Source organism: Lissotriton helveticus, chromosome 9, assembly GCF_964261635.1.
Source record: "Lissotriton helveticus chromosome 9, aLisHel1.1, whole genome shotgun sequence".
Taxonomy (NCBI): domain Eukaryota; kingdom Metazoa; phylum Chordata; class Amphibia; order Caudata; family Salamandridae; genus Lissotriton; species Lissotriton helveticus.
Window position 1 is genome coordinate 636,531,867 of NC_136070.1, and position 21,931 is coordinate 636,553,797.

The following is a 21,931-nucleotide window of genomic DNA, read 5'->3' on the forward strand; positions in this document are numbered from 1 at the left end:
AAGCAGGTACATGCATGTATGTGCCTTGCATATTTTGGTTGGTGGCACCACCTTCAAACAGGAATGATTCTTTCAAGATGACATGTTGCGTACACGTCATCCCTGGAATGCACTAAGCTGGCTCCTCATAGCAGGGTCATGACTGTTTCCTCTGTCATCTCTGAATACTTGGCACCAGTGTCAACATTAGGTGAGAGAGTTTAATTAGCTGTGTAGGCGGAGATGGCGCTCATGATTTTCTATCTGGGCGGCCTTGCTATAAAACCTTCTTGGGAAGGTAAGGCACTGCTAAGTGCCAGGACATCAGCGGAGCGCCCTATTCCCATTCTCCCCTTCCAATTGACCAATGAAAGGTAAGTGCATATGTTTCTATTGGGCTTCAAGATTACTGGCCTATCAGCATTTTTTTGTCTTTTTTGGATTTAGTTAACCAAAGGAATCATTTTATTCCGGTTTTAATTTATAATAACATTACAATTTATGAATGTATTTTTAGACTGGGGTAGGAGAATGTTGTAAGTGTAACAAGAGATGCATGGAATAAATGTAAAAATGTGAAATGTACTTAGTGAGCACATTATTAAGAGCAGACTTTGCCGCGAAGCTTGATAGGAACCGACATTTGTGAAGGGATGTGGTACACCTGAGATCTACTGACCTCCAAAGCAAGGTATACTTGAAAGGGTGCAAATGGAAATCCTGGGCTACGGTTTTAGGCATAAAGCACACCAAAGAGATTATATGATGCATCTCTTTTGGGCTACAGTCCTAGTCCTTGGAATTTTAGGGACTTGTGATGGCGGGGGCTTAGAAGAAGAGACAATCAAATTAAAAGTGAGTGGAGAGATATGAAGTGGCATTATTGTTCGAGTCAATCGCAGAGCGGCAGTGAAATCAAAAAGGGATCAAGGCCGGTCCACGTGGAAGGAGGGAAGAAGGTTGGTGAACTGACGATGAGACAGGAAGATCAAGAGATGTGAGAACGCATGAGGAAAGGAAATCAAAAGACTGTTTTTTCACGTGAAGCGCCAAACCGGGGACCATTTGCCAAGGGTATCCTGACAGGCCACTCATTTTGAAAGGCCTCTGTATATCGGACTCACCTTCACAATCTCTCTATACACCAGATCATATCTCCAGGGACGTATCTACTCAATTCTGCATTAATTTAGGATGTTTGTTTTTTGTACCTGCTGGCGCTGGTCTTAGGGGTTTTCAAGTCTACACTGAGGAAGTTCATCTTTTCTGCAGATCACTTCATGAGATCAAACACTTCTAGACAAGTTTGTGAGTTATTACACTAAATACAGTACCTCTTGGGAGCGCCAGAACATGAATTGCCTCCTCATCACTTCATACAACCAGCATCTTGCCCACCAAAGTGGACTAGCCATGTGCAAGAGGAAGAAGGTGGCATTTCAGACTCCATGCACAGTCAATCCTTGTCCAGTCTATAGAGTTAGTTTGTAAAAGTTACAGTTCTACAAACATACTTTAAATAGAAACAATTATACCTTTTAGAATTAAAAAAGAAGTCACAGAGAATTGAGTGTGGGAACGAATCATTCACATATAGAATAGAGCGGTAGTTAAACATCACAGTGTTCAGCAGTGTTCTCACCTCATTGCTTGCTCTTAAAACAAGACAGTTAGGTTTTGTTTGCTTTCTATTATCCTCGCAAATTATATTTTGCTGACTGTGGCATGTTGGTCGATTCTATGACGCTTACTGCTGTCCTACGGTCAAGTCAAAGTATTGAAGAGGGCAAAGCAGATGGAAAGAAGGTAAAAGGCAAGAGAAAAAGGAGTGACAAGATAAAAGGATTGAGGGTGGAATCTTGAGAATGAGATCATATTCCCAAAAGTCATAGTATTTAACTAAAACAAGTGTTCGATTATTGCAGGTAGCCTACCTAAGGCACCAGGTAGACATGGAGGAAGCAAGAGAGGCAAGGTAGAAAGCAGGACAAGGAGGAAGGGAAAAGGCGAGGTAAAGGGGTATAATGTTTAGGGGTGGGATGTGCCTAAGTTAGTAATCAGGGCCTGATAAGATTTAGAAATCTTTAGAGGGATACTGGAGAAAGCAAGATAAATCCTTGGGGAGTAGCAGAATGCCTTTTCACCTTTGTGTTAGCATTATTGCTCTTCAATTACATTGCCAAGTTATTCCCTTCGAACGCTTACTTGACTCTCCAGGGGTAGTGAGGGTGAGCAGTAAAGGCTTATTACAGGAGTTGATCAGAGCTGAGGTATAGTACTACTCAAGTGACAGCATACAATTAACTCAATGCCATCAACTCCTATTAAAATCAACAGAACAGAAAACAGAAGGTCCTAGCACCTACCTTTTAGGGCCCAAACACAATTGTGATAAGGCTCTACAAAACAAATATGTGGCCCAATAGTCAATGTTATACTATAGATGAAAGGCTTGGGAGTGTTTTGACTCCCAGGCCTCTTAGTCTTTTACAATGGCGTGTTTACAAACCACTGAAAGTGGGAGTGAGGTGCCTGACAGAATACTACAATGTATTAAGCTTGGTCATATAACCAACGGCGTTGTTCACACATTTGTATAACATTTTTTGTTTTCAGTTTTGTCTCAGTGCATGTGTGCATGCTCAGACAAGGACCCCTGCCTACTGTAGTTACAGGCTAAAACTATAATTCAGCAATAAAGCCAAAACATGACTGGGAGTTTTTGTGGTCTCGTGCTTGCTCTTGCATGTGGACAGCATGTGACAGAAGAGACTGTCTGTTTAGGGGTGGGGTGATTTGCCTCAGGTTGGTCCTTTTCTGTGGTGGAACAGATCAACAGAGAGGCGTACCCAATCGTTCATGGGTTAGCTAAAGCGTTTCCATGACATCATTTTAATTTCGTGCAGGATGGCAACAACAGTCTGGTAGACCTCTCCAGATAACTTTAGGCTTCCTTGCAAGTCATTCAGAACAATACATTTAGGACCAGATGTACGATCGTTTTTTGCAGTCGCAAACGGGAAATCGGCCTGTTTGCAAACGCACAATAGGTCTGCCCTATTTACAAACCCTATTTTGCGAGTCGGTAACCTATTACTGACTCGCAAAATAGGGTTTGCAACTCGCTATTAAGAAGGAGCGTGCATCTGGCCCTCAGTCCTGGCTCCAAGAGAAAAGGGAGGCCTTAGTAAAAAGTTTGCAGCATCAGTGGGCAAACATTTTAAGATTACCAGATGATTCCATGAGGTTAGGGAGAGTTTATTCCACTGTGTCATGAACTTTCATCCCATGGGTTCAACTGCGGTGAACATAGACTGTAACTCTCATAATGCATTACGCTGTTAAAATGTACAGGGCAGGAAAATGGTGTCCTTGATGACACCGAGTAGTCTGGCAATCTTACAAATGACGCCTCCCACAGCTGTAATCTTAAAAGTAATTTTGTTTAACTGACACCCATTGTTTAATAAACCACCACGAATGCTAATTAGCAGGAGCTTAGACTGATGATTAGCTGTTTTTAGTGCTGACCGAATTCCAGTGCAGGTGTCATTGAGCTGACCTTATGGTAAGTTCTTACAGAGTGAGTCACACTACATGCCTTAATTATGTACAGCCAAGCACCTAACCCTGCCTTCCTTTCATGTTTCTAGCTACTGGGATACATGGACAGATGGCCCAGGACAGTTTTGATCCACTCGTTTTAGTCAGGGTTGGATTGGGATAAAAAATCGGCCCAGGCACACCAAAAAAAGTGGCTCGCGTTTGCGTATTGCCTTCCCGCAAAACACTGCTTCAGCGAAGTTTTATGAAAAGAAAGGGGTGGGGGGCATGATTTATTAACTTCACTTAGAGAAAAAAAATGCACAGATTAGTTCACACTGCCGAGCCACACATGAATGTAAGTGAGACCTCTTCTGCTCAGGCCCCCACTCAATCAGCATACATTAATGGGCCCGTCCAGAGAGAGAAAAGGAGTGATACCTCCGCCCATCTGCCTCAAGAAAGGCCACTCAGGCACCCACTGGGCCGCTGGCAGCATCCTAACAACACAGACAGCCCCCAGGCTGCCCAAAAAAGAAGCCCACAGCTAGAACTCAGCTACCGACCCTTCTGCCATTTCCCCGAGTGCCTGCGTTACCAATCCGACCCTGGTTCTAGTAAAGCAGCCGCCATATAATTGGCTGCAATTTTAGGAGCCATGTTCTTAGGTGCAGGACACCCGAACACTGCCCTGGCATTTTCTTTGAATTGTTTTCCTCTTCCACAAAACAAGTATCCGATTGCACTGAATCCTTAGAGGGGAAACTCTAGAATGAATAAACACAATGTCCAGAGTTCATTGCTTTGACTCCAGTTCATATGTCCTGGGGTTTGTTTGTAGACGACTGAGGGTTATCATCGCGGTCAATGGGCGTAGATGCTCATTAATGAGTGATAGTGCTGTATGTATCTGACTAATTCCTTTGGACTCCATTACAGGGAGCTTCTTCGTGTTGTGCCGAAGTTGCTGAATTCACCTGGAACAGAGAGACACAGAGCTATAGAACCTGACAGTGGATCGAGAGCAGAAGGTGTTTGAAAGAAAGTGAACCATGGCCCAAGACCGAGTGCAGGACTGCCAGGTATGCAACATCCTCAATAATCTCTGCTCTTGTAAAATATATGTTAAAAAACGGGGAAAGAGACAGAAAATCTCAAATGGGGAACTTGTCTGGTAGTTTCCGTGGATGTATGACAGTACAATGAGTACCGTTTCAACGCGTGCTTTTATGACACGTCTTTAACAACGCAAGTCGTAACCACGACTTGCGTTGGGGGACGCGGATAGTGAATAGTATAATTTACTATTCTAACACCAGTCCCCGTGGATAGTAGGGAGGGTGTTGGAATAGTAAATATACTATTCTTTATCGCCCTCCAGCGCAAGTCGTGGTTACGACTTGCGTTGTAAAGGACGCGTCGTAAAAGCACTGCGGGGTAACATCCGCGTTGAAAAGGATGTTCCCCGTCTCCGTGCATGGTAAGTGGCAATCCGGGAGTGTTGTTTTCTCCTTCTAAGTGGCTTGGTGGGATAAGCCTTAAGATTGATTTCAGTTTCAGATAAATATGGTGTATATACATCCTTAAATGCCCATGGCTAATAACTGACATAGTCAAGAGCAAGTTATGCTGCCTCGTTCATTATGGAGAGTCTGGGCAGCACGGGCTCGGACTAGGGGTTATGGAAACAAGCCAAAGAGGGTAGAATGGCAAGAAATAATGTCCAAAGCAAACCCAAAACATTCCTGAACCTGACCATGATGCCCACAGAAGGATTACATTGAAATTATATTAGTTTCCCAACCAACTGCAAGGTTTGTTGATCATTAAATGCCAAATATGGTGTCAAATGATTTTTTTTTTTATCAAGTGGCAAAATATCCAGTGTGTTGAGGAACAAAGAAGTGTTCATTGAGTTTATTTTGCATATTTTGAATCTCCTTACCAAAGACAAACACAATATTGAATATCTTTCTATTTTGTTTAGGAGACGCCTGTCAGTCGTATTTGTTCCTGTGCAACAAAGTGCTGCAGTGAGTATCTTACAAACTTTCCTATCATTTCCCTGCCTGAAATTAAGAATCTTGAGGGGATTTAGTGGTGACAATCAGTAAAGAATTCTTTACCTGGGAAAATGGTCAACCCATATTTATCAACTCATATCTTTGGGAGAACAGTTCACTTACTGTTCAGTGCCCACCTTCTACTTCATACCACAGTGGACTAAGAGACTAGCTCTACACTCGGAAAGCAGAAGGACATTTACCTTAGTGGTCCATCTTTGACCTTATTCGGAAATGATCATGGACTTGGATGGGTCGAGAAGTTAAAGAAGAATGTGTCGTGGCAAAACGCCTCCTTCCTGCTGGCATCTTGTTCAACATTTTTACGGGAGATGCACACTCTGTTAAAAAAGTTACATGAAACAGAGCAATTAGAAATTTCGTGAATTTCAGAGAATTCTGACATTTTCAGAATTTCGCCAGAGAAATTAAAGTGTTGCCGAGGTCAAGTCCCATTCCTTGGAGAATCTCTGACAGGATCAGTGCACCGGATGATGGCAAGTGTACTATCCAAGACCATTCTATTCTCGAGTTTCTTTTATAGAATGAGATTGTGCCAGTAAGACAGGGTGGAGAGGCTTTCCCCACCAAGTGCCTGGATGGGTTCTATGAGACATAAAACACTAAAAGGCCAGTAAATGGTGAGAATTCTCATTTCCGACTTGCGCTAAGTCTAACTAATCTAAACGATGTGAGCCCTGTGCAACTGTTAACCTCTCTCATTGACTTCAATGGTTCTTCCTTTGTAACATTTATCCATGTTTCTTGTCTCTTTCAGGATCGATTCTGTTTCTAATTTCCATGGTCTGGATAGGGCTGAGCATTGCTGAGATCGTCATTGGTAGGACTTTTTTTTTGCTTCCCCCATCTCCCTCATGCTCTTCATATCTCTCCTCCTTCTATGCTCCCATCTTTTTCCTCCCTTCAATTGTGCCAGTTAATTCACTTGCATCTTCATCCTTTTTCCTAGAAGTCTGTGTTCACCTTTGTCTCTGTCTCAATTCCACTCTTTTCTTCCCATCATCTGTCCTGCCTCCGCATCATCCTTTCTCTGGCACTTGCTCACATGTTCCCTCACCCTTACTTTGTTTGCCCCTTTTCTCTGCAATTCTTCTTTCTTTCATGCCCCTGATCTAATATTGAAAACCTAGATGAACTACAGCAACGCAGCAGCAATGGCTCTCAGATGTATACTTTGCTTTTATGAGCCAGCGCTCTCTTTTGTCACTTAGAACTGTGGGATATTGTATTGTATTGTATTGTAATTGCATTTATATAGCGCTTACTACCCCTGACGAGGCGTTGAAGCGTTTTTTTCGGCGAGTAGCACGCTACTCCGGGACCCATAGAGGATTAGTGTTGAATTAGTATAGTGAAACATGCAAATACATTTTAAGTGGTGGATAGGTTAGTCAGTTATTTGGATTTGGAATGATAGCAGAAGGATAGAGGAGGAAAAAAGGTTTGTATTTATATAGCGCTTGTTACCCCTGATGGGGTGTTGAAGCACGCTATACAGGAAGCCCATAAAGGATTAGTGGTAAATTTATATGGTGAAATATGAAAGTAATTTCAGTGGTGGATAATAGTCAGTTATTTGGAGTGAGAAGGACAGCGGAGGGCTAAATGGGGAAGAAAGGTTTGCATTCATATAGCACTTGTTACCCCTGATGGATGTTGAAGCGCTTTTCTGACGAGTAGCGCGCCACTCCGGAACCCATAAAGGATTAGTGTTGAAAATTAGTACAGTAAAATATGAAGTAATTTGAGTAGTGGATATGTTATTCAGGTATTTGGGATTTGAAGGGTAGGTGGCGGGATAGTGGAGGGAAAGAGGTTTGTATTTATATAGCGCTTCCTACCCCTGATGGGGTTTTGAAGCGCAAGTAGCACGCTACTCTGGAACTCATCAGGATTAGCGTTGAATTAGTATGGTGAAACATGAAAGTAATTTTAGTGGTGGATGTGTTAGTCAGTTATTTGGATTGAGAAGGGTTGGGGAGGGGTAGAAAAGAGGGAAGAGTTTAGAAAGGTTTGTTTTGGTGGATCGGTATAGTAAAAGAGGTGTCAGATGATGCAAGGAGGGGTTAGAGTAGGAGAGTGTATAGAAAGGGTTATTTTGGAGATCATAGTAGTGGTATGGGGTTTGGGATAAATAAGAGAGTGGATGTAGAGGATATTTTGATAGATGTATAGGATGGGAGATAGGGTACTGCATTGGAAAGAGTAGTAGAAAGAAGTTTGAGATGAGACAGAAGGTTGGGCTAGAGGATATATTGAGCGAAGTATAGACTGAGAAAAAGGGAAGTGCATTGGAAATGCTAAATTAGAAGAAAGTGATAAGTATATAGCTCCATAAGTACATTGTAAGTACATAGATGCATAAATAAGGTATGTATATTGGGCAGCCTTTCAGGCCCTGGCCCTGGTCAGTCTCGAACAGGCCCTTGTCCTCTTCGCCCTTAACAGGCTCAAACAGGCAACTGCCCTTGTCCTCTTCGCCCTTAGCCTCGACACCCGGGCTGAGACACCTTAACCCTGGCCTTTTATAGCCCTAGTAATCATGTGACCCCGTCAGCCAATGGGAACCCTAGCTCTAACACTATCCAATCACAACACTAGCCCTAAAAACGCATAACCAATAGGAGACCAGGACCTTACAGCCAATCTTAGCCCTAGTCCAAGCACCCAATCAGTTAAAAAACCCCGATCTCTATGTCCAATAGAGCCCCTAGCCCTACCAGTAGTCCAAACCCAAGTCAAAGCAACCAATGGCACAGGAAGCCCTAGTCCCTACTTCCAATAGAAAGCCTAACCCTACTCTTAGTCACACAACTAGTCCAGCAACCAATCACACCAGAAGCCCTAATCGCTACTTCCAATTAAAGGTCTAACCCTAGCCCTAGTCCCACCCTAGTCCCAACAACCAATAACACAAGAAACCCTAGTCCCTACTTTCAATAGAAATCCTAACCCTAGCCCTAGTCCCAACCCTACATTGATTGCATCACAGACCCAGAAACCAATCAGAACACTCAAATACTCAAATAATGAGGACACTAACCCTTATCCAATAGAAACATCAGATACAATCACCAATCAGTGTATACATGTACCAACCACTAGCAGACCATATAAGGTCCCAGCGACCTCAGACAAGGTTTGCTGGCCAAGGAGTTGGAAGCTGCTTCTTCTGTTCCTAGGAGACAGACAGGATCAATCCACACTTTGGACTTCTGCAGGTAAAGGCCTCACTAACTTGAAATATAATAATACTGTTTGAATAAAACTTTACTCCCTCTCCTGGCCAAAAACAAAGTGCACAGTCCCTAGTAAACACAGTTGAAACAGCTCACAGAAGCACACTCTGATGTAGAATATCCCTGTTGCTGGGGGGAGGCAGGGGGGCTGGTTTCACTGTCTTGTGAACACAATATGGTGGCTAGGGGTACACTGTTTTAACATACAGGTTTTAGCACAGAGCAAAGGAGAAATTTGGAGGGAAAACTGAATAGTCACCAGGAATGAGAGGAGAAAAAACTACAGAGTTTGGACTGTAAATCCCACAATTCAACACATTAAATGGAAGCAATCATGGGCAGGAAAAACCACAAGTTTAAAAAACAAAACAGGTGATAAAATATGCAATCACAGGCAGGTTAAAACTACAATTTTAAACTGTAACAACCACAGGCAAAGACAGTAATCACTGAAAGGGAAAATCGTTTTGTTTTTTAAACGAACACACTGGGCCACCTAGATCGTGTGTGCGCCTGACGGGTTAGATTTGTCGACTTGCGGGTTTAGGTGTGTATTTAAGTCACCTCCCCAAAGAATGGCCGTCTCGGGCCATGACTGCAAAACAGTAAGCATATGTATAAAGGGCCTTGGGTCATCCACCACAGGGCCATATATATATTAATAATCATCAGAACTGTCATAACCAATTTGCCTTGTACCATGGCCCAACGGCCTTCCGAATCAGTGTGAGTGTGTATAGGCAAGAATGGTATACCACTCTTGTTGCAGATGTATCTTTCAAAGTTCATCTATTACATCCCAAGTTAAAGATTTCATTATCCTAATATTTTATGTCCCCATTTATTATGTTTATTGGGCTTATTCATGTGTTAATACCTTTTCCCAGATTTTGCTTTCAGTTCTGTTACTGATTGCTTATAAGGCACATGTGCAGTGGTGAATCTGCTGTAGCGCTATATATGTATGTGTTTTGTGTTGGTATTTATTTAGCACGATCCTAAATATGAATCTGTAGCACTATACATTACGTGGGGGGGGTTGATCTACAAGATCATGTATACACGAAGTGGGAATCACACAAATACACTTCACATGCATTACATTTCAAATTTTTAGGCATAGGGAGAGTAAGTGAGTTCCCCAGAATCACATGAAGTTGAGTCAAGCGCTGAGGCCATACGTCGAACCTGGGTCCCCAGGTTCCAAAAGGTAGCAGCGCTAACCCCTTGTCGCCTAGGCCATATTTCCTCACCTAAATAAATAGAGGGTTGCCATCTTCCCAGTGCAGAGCGTCTGAATTATTGCTTTTGCTGTAACGTTTTCAAGGATTTCCATAGGGACAAGTTGAGGAATTTTCCCATGGAAATCGGAGAGTGGTGGGGTTGAGTTGCTGGAGGGAAGAAGATCTACACCTGCAAGTGGGCATGTATTTGCCAGCTTTATCTCAGGGAATGAAGGAGCCAGAGTCATTGAAAGCCTTTTGTATCACACACAAAAACCAGAACTTAACCCATTTGTGAATGTAACACACTTGTTACTGTGCAGCCACCAGACTGGTTTAAAGCTGCAGTAAAGTGGCTAGTGCCTATTTTAACTTCGGTGACAGCCTGGTAGCCAGATTCTGCACTCCCTGCTGACTCCACACCTAATGTTAAAAAAGTCACGGTAATACTACCACTAAATCTAAAGGTACAGAAATTCAAGTATTTTCTGCCATTATACAATGGATTAAAAGATGGAAGCATCAAGGTGTGCTTAAGATGGTAAACGCACAACCGAGCTGTGATGGGTCAAAGTGAGCTTCTTGTCAAAGTTAAAATTAGGGCACAAGTCACAACCTCTCGGACCATGAACTGTTCTGCAGGAGAGAGATTCTTTATTTGTGTGTAGGATCTCCAGCTTGGCTGGTCTGAAATATTTGACCCGGTAGACCCAAAGCCGCTTTAGCAAGGGTCTTAACTTGAAGATACAAAGTAATCAAGCATTGGCAAAGTGAACAGGTCTGGGATTAATGTGTTATTGCATGCTGTGTTAGCACATCAGAGCGAGACACATGGGAGTGTTCCAGCAGGAGTGGACAAGGTGAGCTATAGTTGTAAGGTAGTAATTCATGCAGTTTTACGAAAACACTCAAGTGGAGGTGGAAAGATACCCAAACAGTTCATGTCATTAGCAAAAAGATAAACACTGCACTTTTAACTGAGTCAAAATGCAATGAACACATCTCAAGGTAATGGCTGAAAGAGGCTAGATAAAGAAAACCAGTGGTTGAAAGGGGCAGACACAACGTTTACTCTATTCCTGGTGTTAGCAGAAAGTCTGTTTCATAGATGCGCTGTTAAAATCCAGACCTGGAAAGAAAATAGCGGGTCGCAGAGAAACTTCCGAGGTAGCAGAGTAGGAGGATAATGAAAAACAAAAAATCTGAGGTACTATTATTCTTACAACAGGGAGAATACTTGCATCTGAAAAAGAAAGACTGAAGGTGGCACAGTTCATCCAGTAGATGGCTTGCTTCCAGGCCATTAATCATACATTGGCATTAATATGGCCTATGAATGCAGAGTATGTATGGCAGGCGTTTGACCCAAATACACTCACCTTAAGAAAGTTACAGGGGGAGGCTCCAAAGAAGATATTAAACATAAATTAAAGGGTGCCAACAAAACAGGAGGAACAGGATGGAGGCCAGCAGTCATACACGTACAATGTTGATGACTGGGTGCTATTTAGGTTTCGCCTAATTTGTTCCCTTTAATGAATAGGTGTAACCTCCTTCTCACATTCCCACAGATTACATCTTTTTGTTTTTACATTGTGACATCTGAACTCACAATTCATTAATCAATTAAAACGTCAGCACTGCTCCGTCTACCAGCAGAGGCATCAAACTCCAATCTCTCTAGGACACAAACCTCTTCTCAATGTGTACTTGTGGTATAATTCACAATGCTATGTAGTCGCTGAGCTTCTAGTATTTTAGTCCACTTGTATGTACACCTGTAGAATCACCATAAACCACATTCCTACGTCTATTACTATCATCACACGTCTAGTCAGAAGCAGGGCCCTGAGCTGAAAAAAGGTTGGCAACCTCTCTGATGCTGGTGAATAAAATGGGGTGGGGGTGGGGGGTGTTCAGAGGTCAGTGCCTGGCTGATTACATCAGAGTTGTGACTGGCTTCTGAACACATACATACATACATCTCTACACCTCCCCAAGTGTGTGGCAGCAGGAGGTCACGAGAGGATGATGGGAGGGTGAAAAAGGAGGCCGACGGGGTGTTAAAAAACAGCGCCTGCAGCGTGTTAAAAAGAAAAGAGTGAAACCAATGTAACGTGAATCACTGGAGGCAGGTGACTGGGACTCTTCTGTATGCAGAACCTTAATGCAGACAGCTCCATACTCCCCCCTGAAGATTTGAGGCGTGGTCCTCGACCCAGCTCGCCCATCTTAAACACTGGCCCTGCCTCTAATCTCGATCCACCTCTGCTTTTAGTGACATTATAATTCAGCTCGCAGCCGTCAGTGACATCATTGTAAAAGCAGCCATTAGTAACATAGTACTGTAATACCTGCTGCTCAGCAGTGTGTATGTGCTGTGGAATGTTGTTGTGCATGGTGATGCAATGGAATGTGAGGATGCCTGGATGTGGAGAGTGTCAGTTGGAGGATGAGCTGAGCAGCAAGTTTGAGTTGAGTTTGAGTTTAGAAATATTTCTAGAGCGCACGTACACCAACGGTTTCATGGCGCTTTTGTAGTACTACAAACCCAAAAGAACAAGAAGCACTAGGGACCAGGGACGGCTATTTAAGAGGGAAATGCTTGGGAGAAAAGAAAAGTTTTAAGAGCTTTGCGAAATAGGGAATACTGGGGGCAGGATCTCAGAAAAGGTGGAAGAGAGTTCCAGAAAGCTGGAGCCACTGTTGAAAACTTGGATCCTCCCCATTTTTCCGTTTAAAACGGGGAACGGTGAGAAGCTGTTGGGTGGAAGAGCGCAATTCTCTGGTCGGGGTATAATCGCGAATAGCAGAGCTAATAAAAACAGGGGCGGAACCAGACCGAGCATTAAATATGATACAGCCAAGCTTAAAAAGAGCACGTTGCTGAACCGGGAGCCAGTGGAGGGATTTGAGAAGGGGCGTGACGTGGTGTGACTTAGGTAGGTTAAACACAAGACGGGCTGCCTGGTTCTGCACCAGCTGGAGACGCCGCACGAGGTACGCCGGCATGCCACAATAAAGGGCATTGCCGTAGTCCAAGCGGGACGTCACCATAGCCAGTAGTATGAGTTTGAGGGCGGATGGGGTGAAAAACCGGGAAACTTTGCGTATAGTCCGGAGGGAAAGAAAAGCTGAGGAAACAACCGCACTAACTTGGGAGTGAAGGGAAAGTTGGTCGTTGAATTTGAAACCAAGAGTTTTGACCGAAGAAACAGGGATGGGAGGGGGACCTAAAGAGGGGGGCCAAAAAAGTGAAGACCAAGGACTGGAGCAACCACCCGTCAACACCAATTCCGTTTTATCGGGATTGAGTTTCAGGTGGTTGTGATTCATCCAGTCCTGAATGAAGGTCATGACAGAGTGAAAGTTGGATATGGACACAGGGGAAGGGGAAAGTGAAAAAATAAGCTGGAGATCATCTGCATAATTGTAGACAGAGACCTCCAGCTGTTGTAAGGCAAAAATAAGAGGGGCAATGTATTAATTAAATAACAGTGGTGACAGTGAGGAACCCTGGGGGACCCCGCACTGCACAGGCCGGGAGTCAGCTGAGTAATCGCCCAGGCGAACTGCTTGGGTGCGGCCGCTCAGAAAAGAGGACAACCAGACCAGGGCAGACCCCCCGATCCCCGCCGCCTCGACACATGAAAGTGAGATGGCATGGTCCACCGTGTCGAAAGCGGCGGAGAGATCGAGAAGAACCAGTGCCTGTGGCTGATTAGTGTCCATGCCCTCTCGGAGATTGTCCAATACGGAGATGGCAACTGACTCTGTCGAGTGCGCGGGGCGGAAGCCGGCCTGCCTGGGTGCAAAGACACTGTTCCCTTCCACAAAGGTACTCAGTGCTCTGACTACATGGCGTTCCAGTACCTTAGCTAGGAAAGGTAAGAGTGAGATAGGGCGTTAGTTGGCTGAGACCGAAGTGTCAGCGCCAGGCTTTTTTAAGAGAGGTACAATTACCGCCGTTTTGAGAGAAGGAGTGACAATACCCTGAGAGAGTGAACTGTTCAAAAGCATAAGAGGAGGTGAAGGACAGGAACAGTAAATCTGCTTCAGGATATAGGTGGGACAAGGGTCCAGTGGGGAACCAGACTTGACCAGAGGGAGAAGGGACAGAAAAGAATCCGTCGTGAGAAGCGGCATGGAATCTAAACGTGCAACAGCCAAGGGAAGGGGAGGGTTAGTGAAGGACCGGGACGGGGGTGGGATATTGGCTCTGATCTTACTGATTTTGTCAAGAAAAAAAGAATTAAGAGAGTCGCAGAGGGATTGGGAGGGGGAGGGTTTAAGTGACGCCCTATCGGAATAGGCTAGATCTTGGACGATGTCGAAAATTTCTTTTGGTCGATTCTCAGCAAACTGGATTTTAGCAGAGAAGTAGGCCTTCTTAGTTTCCAGAATAGATTTCTTATAGAGGGCCAAGAGATTAGTGTAGTGATTTCTAGAAAGAGGACAGTAGTCCAGCCGCCAGAGGCGCTCCGCTCGTCGAAGATTACGTTTTTGAGTCTTCAACTCCTCTGTGAACCATCGGTTTGCGTCTTTAGGGCGTTTGGACGCGATGCGCTTTAAGGGGGCGACTGCATCGCACCCAGCCCGCACCCAGCCCTCGATGGATTCCATTTGTTCGAGAGAGGACAGTCCTGAAAGGTCCGGACTAGATGCGGAGAGTGTAGTCGTCAGCGCGGCCACATCAACTCGATTCCAAGATCGTGCCCAGATGTTTTTGGCGAGGGGGGGCTTAGGGACTAAGCGAAGAGATAAAGAAAAACAAATAAGAAAATGGTCAGACCAAAGGCAGGGAGAGATGGAAAGTGAAGTGACCGAGCAGTCTCGATGCCAAATTTGGTCGAGAATGTGGCCCAAGTTGTGAGTGGGGACGTGAACAGCAGAGATAAAATTGAGAGAAAGGAGTGATTCAGAAAACTCCTTAGATGCTGTGCATTCCGCAGGGTTGGAGGGCCAAAAATTAAAATCGCCAAGAACCATGATTGACGAATGGTTGACCGCCAAGGTAGCCGCCAGATCTAAAAAATTAGGAAGAAATTATTGTGGGGAGGATGGGGGTCGATAAACGAGGACACACGTAAGAGGGGGAGTGAGGGAAAGTGAACGGGCCACCAGACAATCGGATTATCCCAGGGGAGAAACAATGAAAGGTTGAAAAACGATTTCTTTACGGGCAATCAATGCCACTCCTTCGCCAGACTTGCCGGGGGCGCGATCGGCTCGGAGAACGTAATAAGATGGAGGAAGGATTGCCAGAAGGGAAGGAAGGGAACTGTCAGAGAACCAAGTCTCAGTGAGGAATAAAAGATCGGGTTTGTGCGACTCCAGTAGCATAAAAAGGTCCAGCTGGTGCTTGACTGCTGATCTGGTGTTAAGATACATCGCCGAGACCGCCGTGGGGGGAGGACCAGTGGGTGAACAGGTAGTGGGCCACCTAGTCGAAACTAAGGGTGGTAAGTAAACAGGAGTGGGAGGAGGCGTTGGGTTTAAGGAGGCCCAGACTGGTGATTCGGGCGGATGTAGTGCTATCAAGAGGCCACAGGCCTTGGAGGTCGATTAACTGTGCAGGTGTGTATTGGATAGGATGGGCAAAGTGGCTAGCCCCTAGCCATCGTCGCGCCCGCTGCGCTCGTCCGCTGCGCTTCCGAAGAAAACACATGATTTATAGGAGAAAGGGCGGTGGGCGTGGCCTCAGAGGGGGCGTGGCCTGCGGGTCGAGCGAGGCGCTGTGAGAGCGTCCCACGCACGATGACAGCAGCGCTGAGTCCGCTGGTCAAGGCGTCAGGTGGAAGGGAGAGTGAATTAAAAACACAATTATCACAGAAATAATAAGGGTAACAATTTTAAAATAAACTGCCTCCCGGCTTTCCGCCTCAGGAGAGTAGTGCAACAAACAAAGCAAGAAGGCTGCTCCTGGTGGGGCTCTACTTTACATCCTAACAACTTATCCTGAATAAACCTACTTAATACTTACATGGACTACGAAGCATCTTTCTTCATTACCACATATTTTGGCGACAATTTCTAAAAGAACCTGTGTCTAAGAACTGGATGGTGAAAGCTAACACTAATGGAAACATATTCTACTGAAATTTTAAGCATGAAGCAAATTCTTGACGAAGGACTTCCTATTGAAACTAAGCACAGAGTGTCAAACAGCAATCTGGCAGCCCTGAGCCCCATCAGTGACCTCAAGAACGGACTGCCCCAATCTGGGTATGCCTGATCCCGCTTTGTTTCTTCATGGATTCATTCCTGTAGACCTGTGGACAGCCTACCATCTGGGGCATACTTTGCAGCACTTTCGGTGAGCTATGTATAGCGTGTGCGGACAAAGGACAGGGTCCTAGACGCTGCGATCATCAATGGCAGACAGCGCACTCGCTGCTTCAGACTAGCCCGTGTTGGCTCAATCGAAGGGTCAGCTCGCTGATGACCTACCGAACAGAAGTGTAGCAACAGGTAGAGATATTGCAAATTTAAGGTGACAGAGCAGATAAAATCAAAGGCTATTCTCCTCACCTTTGGGGCACGCCTGATAAGTGCTCTTCCTACTATACATTCAGAGGCTAACGTTCACAGTTTCAAGCCCAAGCTTAAAATGGCCTCATCTAACCCTCAGGCAACTCCTTCCGGGCAGATCAGCGCCTCGATACAATCTTGTGGGCAGATATACAAGCCCCTTGCGTCATTTTTTCACTGCTGTTGCGTCATTTTTGTGTCGCAGTGGCTGCGTAAAAATGCGGCCTACTTACAACGTGACGCATTTAGGGAGATGTGTAACTTTGTAAAGCCCTGCGCCACATTATACCTGCATCAGGTATAATGAATGCAGGGTGGGCCGTCCCACGCAAAAAAGCCTTCTAGAAGTGACGCAGTGAAATCTACAAGATTTCACTGCACCTCTTCTAGGACGATACTGCGTCAAACCCTTACTCCTGCTCCATGCAGGCGTAAGGAGTGATGCAGAACAATGAGGATAGGCCTCCCCATGCATTGCTGGAATTGCATTGTGCTTGCGAGAAGGCTCCAGTAATGCATAACTTTTGCGCCCGCATATGCGTCAGAATTTCTGACGCATATGGCAATCCTTGAGCCATGGTGCGCCGTATTGTAAATACGGTGCATCCATGGTGGCGCAAGGGTTTCTCAAGGTTGCTCAGGGGAAGTGACACATCTCTTCAGACGCGTCACTTTCGTAAATCTGCCCCTTAGTTTTACTGTGAACGATTCAAATGCTACAACATAATGCCCCTCCCCGTGAAAGTCTAAACCTGTATTTACTACACACATCCACGTATTGCCGAATTAGCAGCTGGTTTTGTTTCATGAATGAATGTCTTTGGGTTTCACGCAATCATGAAACGGTTCCTACATGTTTGCACTCTGCTTTGTTCACATGTTGCGTTTGAACATTGGGGTGCCTCTGTGGCTCGCTTAGTACTCGTCTCATTTACGTTAACTTTATGCAATTTAAATTTACTGTTTCAACGTCATTGTACACAAACGTGCAAAACTCCAAGGAATTACCAAGCGAGTGTCTTAAGTTAAAAGCGTTGTCAGTGATCCAAGACTCAAGCAAAACACCCATTTCAAAGCAGCGATAAATGACAAATGAACAAAAATAATAATTATCCCACAACATAGTCCTTTTTGGTGAGATATAAAACTGAAATATGTCCCAAACATCGCACCTTTCTAGGATCTGATTTGCAAAATGTTGAAAATTTCTGTTGCAATATCACAAATGCGCCCTTTTTCTACTGCAGGTTCAGTGTACTTGGATGAATGTCCACGTGAGCGCTACATCCCCATCTACCTCATCGTCAATGGAGTTGTGATGATAGTTATGACCCTCTTGTCGATTATTGATGGAATCAAGCCAATCGTATGCACCCATATTCTTCTGGCACTCCTGGGCCTCTTCTGGTTTTGTTGGTTGATTGCAGGTAATTTTTGTGTGTTTTATTTGTTTTCGATGAAATACATACTGCATTTTCTACTAAAATATGATGAACCCAAAGCTGTACAGAATAAGGCATGAACATAAAATGCAAAATTTCAATATTCTGGATGTGTACATATACTGCAATTGTTGGTGGGCGAAGGAGCCATTCAGAAAACGGTAAATGCACAGAAATTGTTGTTAAACGACAGTGGATGAAAATAAATTGCTATTTACAAATGGTGGATGAAAAGAAAAGTCAGTTCACAAGAGGGTGGGTGAAAAATATAGGCATTCAAGGAAGACCTGGCTTGGCAGTTCCGGGTGGACTGTTCCCTTAAGGAACAGGACCAAGACTGATTTGCATATGGCTGGGTCTAAACTGGAGTGGCGAAGTGGGCTAAAGAACGATGATGGACTCAACCCAGATCTATGACTGGGGGTGAGTGTCTGAAAAGTTTCAGCGCACCTTCCATCATCTCCTTGTGTTTGCTTTGCTTGCCCTAGGTTGGCAGGGTATGCCCAGATGTGGGTCCCTTGCTCACTGTGCCACTGGATTCAAGCTAGCCTGGCTGGTGAGGTGTGTTACCCCGAAACCGGTCCCAGGATGCTCGTTTCCGGTCCAGAGAAGCACTGGCTTGGCAGTTCGGGCTGGACTGCTCCCATAAGGAACAGGGTCAAGACTGATTTGTATATGGCTGGGTCTGAACTGGGGTGGCGAACGCATGATGATGAATTCAACCCAGATCTGTGACAGGGGGAGAGTGACTGAAAAGTTTCAGCGCTAGGTCCATCATCTCCTTGTGTTTGATTTATGTATTTTACTACATTCAGAATAAAATACAGTGGGTGAGTATAAATGAAGTGGCATTCACAATAAAGCATAAATGGCTCAATAACATGAACAAGTAATTAAAGATTAAGACTAATCATGAATATATTTTCTATCTATGATTTTAAGAACACTGATTTTAGATCAGCAACAGGACCTCCATCTCATGCCTTTTGCAAGCTCGCAGACATCTGTGTGCCAGCTTAAGTAATGCTGTCTACTTTGTTTCAGTTATGCTGTGTTAATGATCAGGAAATGCCACCAATTATACTAATGTTTTAAAGCAATTCATGGACCAAAGTGGTTCAAGAAGGAAAATAAGGATTATACCGGCTCTTATTTATTTCTCCTCTCCTGTTTACTTCCTGCAGGGAGTGTCTGGACATTTAGGATATACCCCAACTATGCTAACTGCAACAGCACCGTCTACCTGTTTGCGTTCTCCGTCCTCATCATCCAGTGGATCTGCCTAGCCTTCACACTCCCCGCCCTTATTTTGAAACTTTGCACTTCATTTTCTGCATGTTCCTCCTGCGGCTCCTGCTTATCTTGCTCTTCATGTAATGCTTGTTCTATTTGCTCTCGCTGTCTTTCATGCTCCTGCTGTGGCATTAAGGGCTGAGATCACAGCCTTCACAGGACAGTTGAGAAGAAGCAGACTTGAGGTCACTTTGAAATCCACTGACTGAATGAAGAATTTGTCACTTTACCACAAATGCTATATTGAAATAACTGGTCTGTTTGTCGGCACAAAAGCACAAGTCATCTTTCCAATTGTGAATCCCAAACAATGTCCTGGGGCTTTTGAAGTTGTCATGGATTATTTCCCTACTAAATTAGTTCTATTGATCGAGTTCATTTTTATTCCAAATGTCTTCGCACTCTGCACTGATACAAATCGTAAAAAGGTTCAGAAGCCTGGCTTTCTAACTGTGACTGGAGCAGGCATACAAAAGTCTAGGGAACTGCCTACCTTCCTTCTATATTCCTGGAAATCTTCCAGTTTCCTGGATACATCAAGCACCCTAACAGTTCTGTTTATAGGATTCTCTAAGAGTAGACAATTCCGACAACTGAGGGAGAACGTTACTGTCTTTGCATGCATGTAACTTTCTGTCCCCAGACCTTTTCGTTCCTCTCACACCATATCCACCAAGCGAATGGAAAGTCTCATTTACAGGCAATCTGTAATTCTAACCTCGAATAAATGTACTTTATTAGGTGCCATAAGAGACAAGTTTCACAGGCATGGTTACTGTTTGGAATATTGTTAGCATTACACGTTTGCAAGATATCCAAGTAGTCATTTCTTAACAAAGTAAAGTATTGTACAAGTTCTCATTTGAAGTATAGCTGTCTTTACTGCACCATATACTGCTCGTCAGAATCAATCGGCTCCTGTACTTTTTACTATAGAGATTAAAAGTCAACGCTACCGTTTTTAAGATTTTGACAGGTCCGGGGAAAATAAGACTGTAAAGAAAATGTGCATCAGTCTGTGAAATAAATATTTTTTTTATGAATATAGGTATAAAATGGAATCAGAGATTGAGATCCATAACACCTTTCCCGTTATGAAAGTAACTTATCTTGACTGTTTGTTTCCATACTACTGTTGAGATAAATAGACATCAACACCTACATCACCTATTAAACTCATCTGTTATAATTATTATTATAACATGGATGTTTTCTCGACCTGCTTTCTCAAAACAGGATTCATAATTTGAAAATTACTGCTATTGCATATTTCAAGAGTTTATTGGTGGTTATTTATCTAAGTAGATAAAAAAAATCAAACAATACTATTTATATGTCTTATTTAATAATAATTATTCTCATTATTTTTCGTTGTTGTAACATTTAGTTTCTCCGAGATTTGTTATTGTGAGTCTTATACTTGTCGTTATGTTTTATGTGTCCATGAACTCTATGGCTCAGCTGTAATAAAAATTCTCATAAGTGTTCCCATTGGCACTTTTTATGTGATATGATAAGTATTATCCGTTAATTTGCTTGTTTTAAGAGCTACTTCCTCAGGTTATGATACTCTTTTTTATTAAAATATCGAGGGTGCAAAATGTTTAAGGTTTTTTTCCTCACTCTATTTAATGTTCAAGTGCACATACAATAACGAAGCATAATAACATAGACCAAACCACATCATCTAGAATTTTCAACAAGCATAGCATGAATCTCCAAAAGCGTTTTGTAATGCTCCTATACACACGTTGGCTTTTTCATCCTAAACAGTTGATTCCCAAATCTATAGAAAGCATTGGCAAAGCCAATAGCCAGCATTTCCAAAGGCCATGGGTGAGGCTTGCAACTCAAAAAACCTAACTGCACAGGTAATGGCTGCGAATGTTGCATGCCCACTCCTACTTATTACTGTTTTCGTACTGTGCAATTGCCAAATAAACATGATTAAAAAGAAATAGAAAATATAGAAACTCACATAAATGTTGCATTTGCACGCCCTCGAAGTTTTGAAAAACTGCAACTGGCACTTTCCTGATGCAGGCAGCAATAACTTGGGTCATTGATAGAGGTCCATCCAATCTGAAAGAAGTACTTGCTTACCTGTTCTAGAAAGCTGCAGTTTATTAGGACTCTACTGGAGGTCCCTCAGCCAGACACAAGGCCTTGTTGTAATGCTGCTGTATCTTAGGCAGTTGCTAGAGGTCCCAAAGGCTTCCACCACTGTCCCTTCAATCATACCATACCAGACAATTATGGCCAGAGTAGATGCCCTTGAATGCCTGCTTTTGTTGGAAGCAGAAAGAAACAATAGCAGAAACTTAACTGTGCTTTTGCTTTCAGTAGGCCATATCGAGGGCTTAGCTTTAACAAACATGTGCAAATTCACTTTCCTAAATGTAACGATTTTGCATGTCTTCAGGGCCCTACATAAATGTGCTAGTAGCGAATTGTGATGACTAGGGTCCTTATCAAGGCTCTGTTAAACTTTATATTTTCTGAAAGAACTCACTCTGACATTGACATGGCAGCTGTTCGTAGAGACCACAGCAGATTCAGTGGAACAACATGCGGCTGTGCCGAGAAGGGAAATTACA

General features: G+C 43.8%; 1 protein-coding gene across 1 annotated transcript; it reads left to right on the plus strand.

Moving 5' to 3' along the window:
* The first annotated feature begins 216 nt into the window (after positions 1–216).
* LOC144781727 (transmembrane protein 272-like) lies at positions 217–20,821 on the plus strand. The gene is made up of 6 exons (XM_078660702.1): positions 217–353; positions 4,462–4,604; positions 5,510–5,555; positions 6,364–6,426; positions 17,847–18,026; positions 19,226–20,821. The coding sequence occupies exons 2-6, from the start codon at positions 4,575–4,577 to the stop codon at positions 19,474–19,476; spliced, it is 570 nt and encodes a 189-aa protein (XP_078516828.1). The 5' UTR covers positions 217–353; positions 4,462–4,574; the 3' UTR covers positions 19,477–20,821.
* Positions 20,822–21,931: the final 1,110 nt, after the last annotated feature.

Coding starts and splice junctions, on each gene's coding strand:
- LOC144781727 (XM_078660702.1), top strand. CDS start 4,575: ATGGCCCAAGACCGAGTGCAGGACTGCCAG. Junction 6,427..17,846: donor CATTGCTGAGATCGTCATTG/GTAGGACTTTTT, acceptor TTTCTACTGCAG/GTTCAGTGTACTTGGATGAA. Junction 18,027..19,225: donor GTTTTGTTGGTTGATTGCAG/GTAATTTTTGTG, acceptor TACTTCCTGCAG/GGAGTGTCTGGACATTTAGG.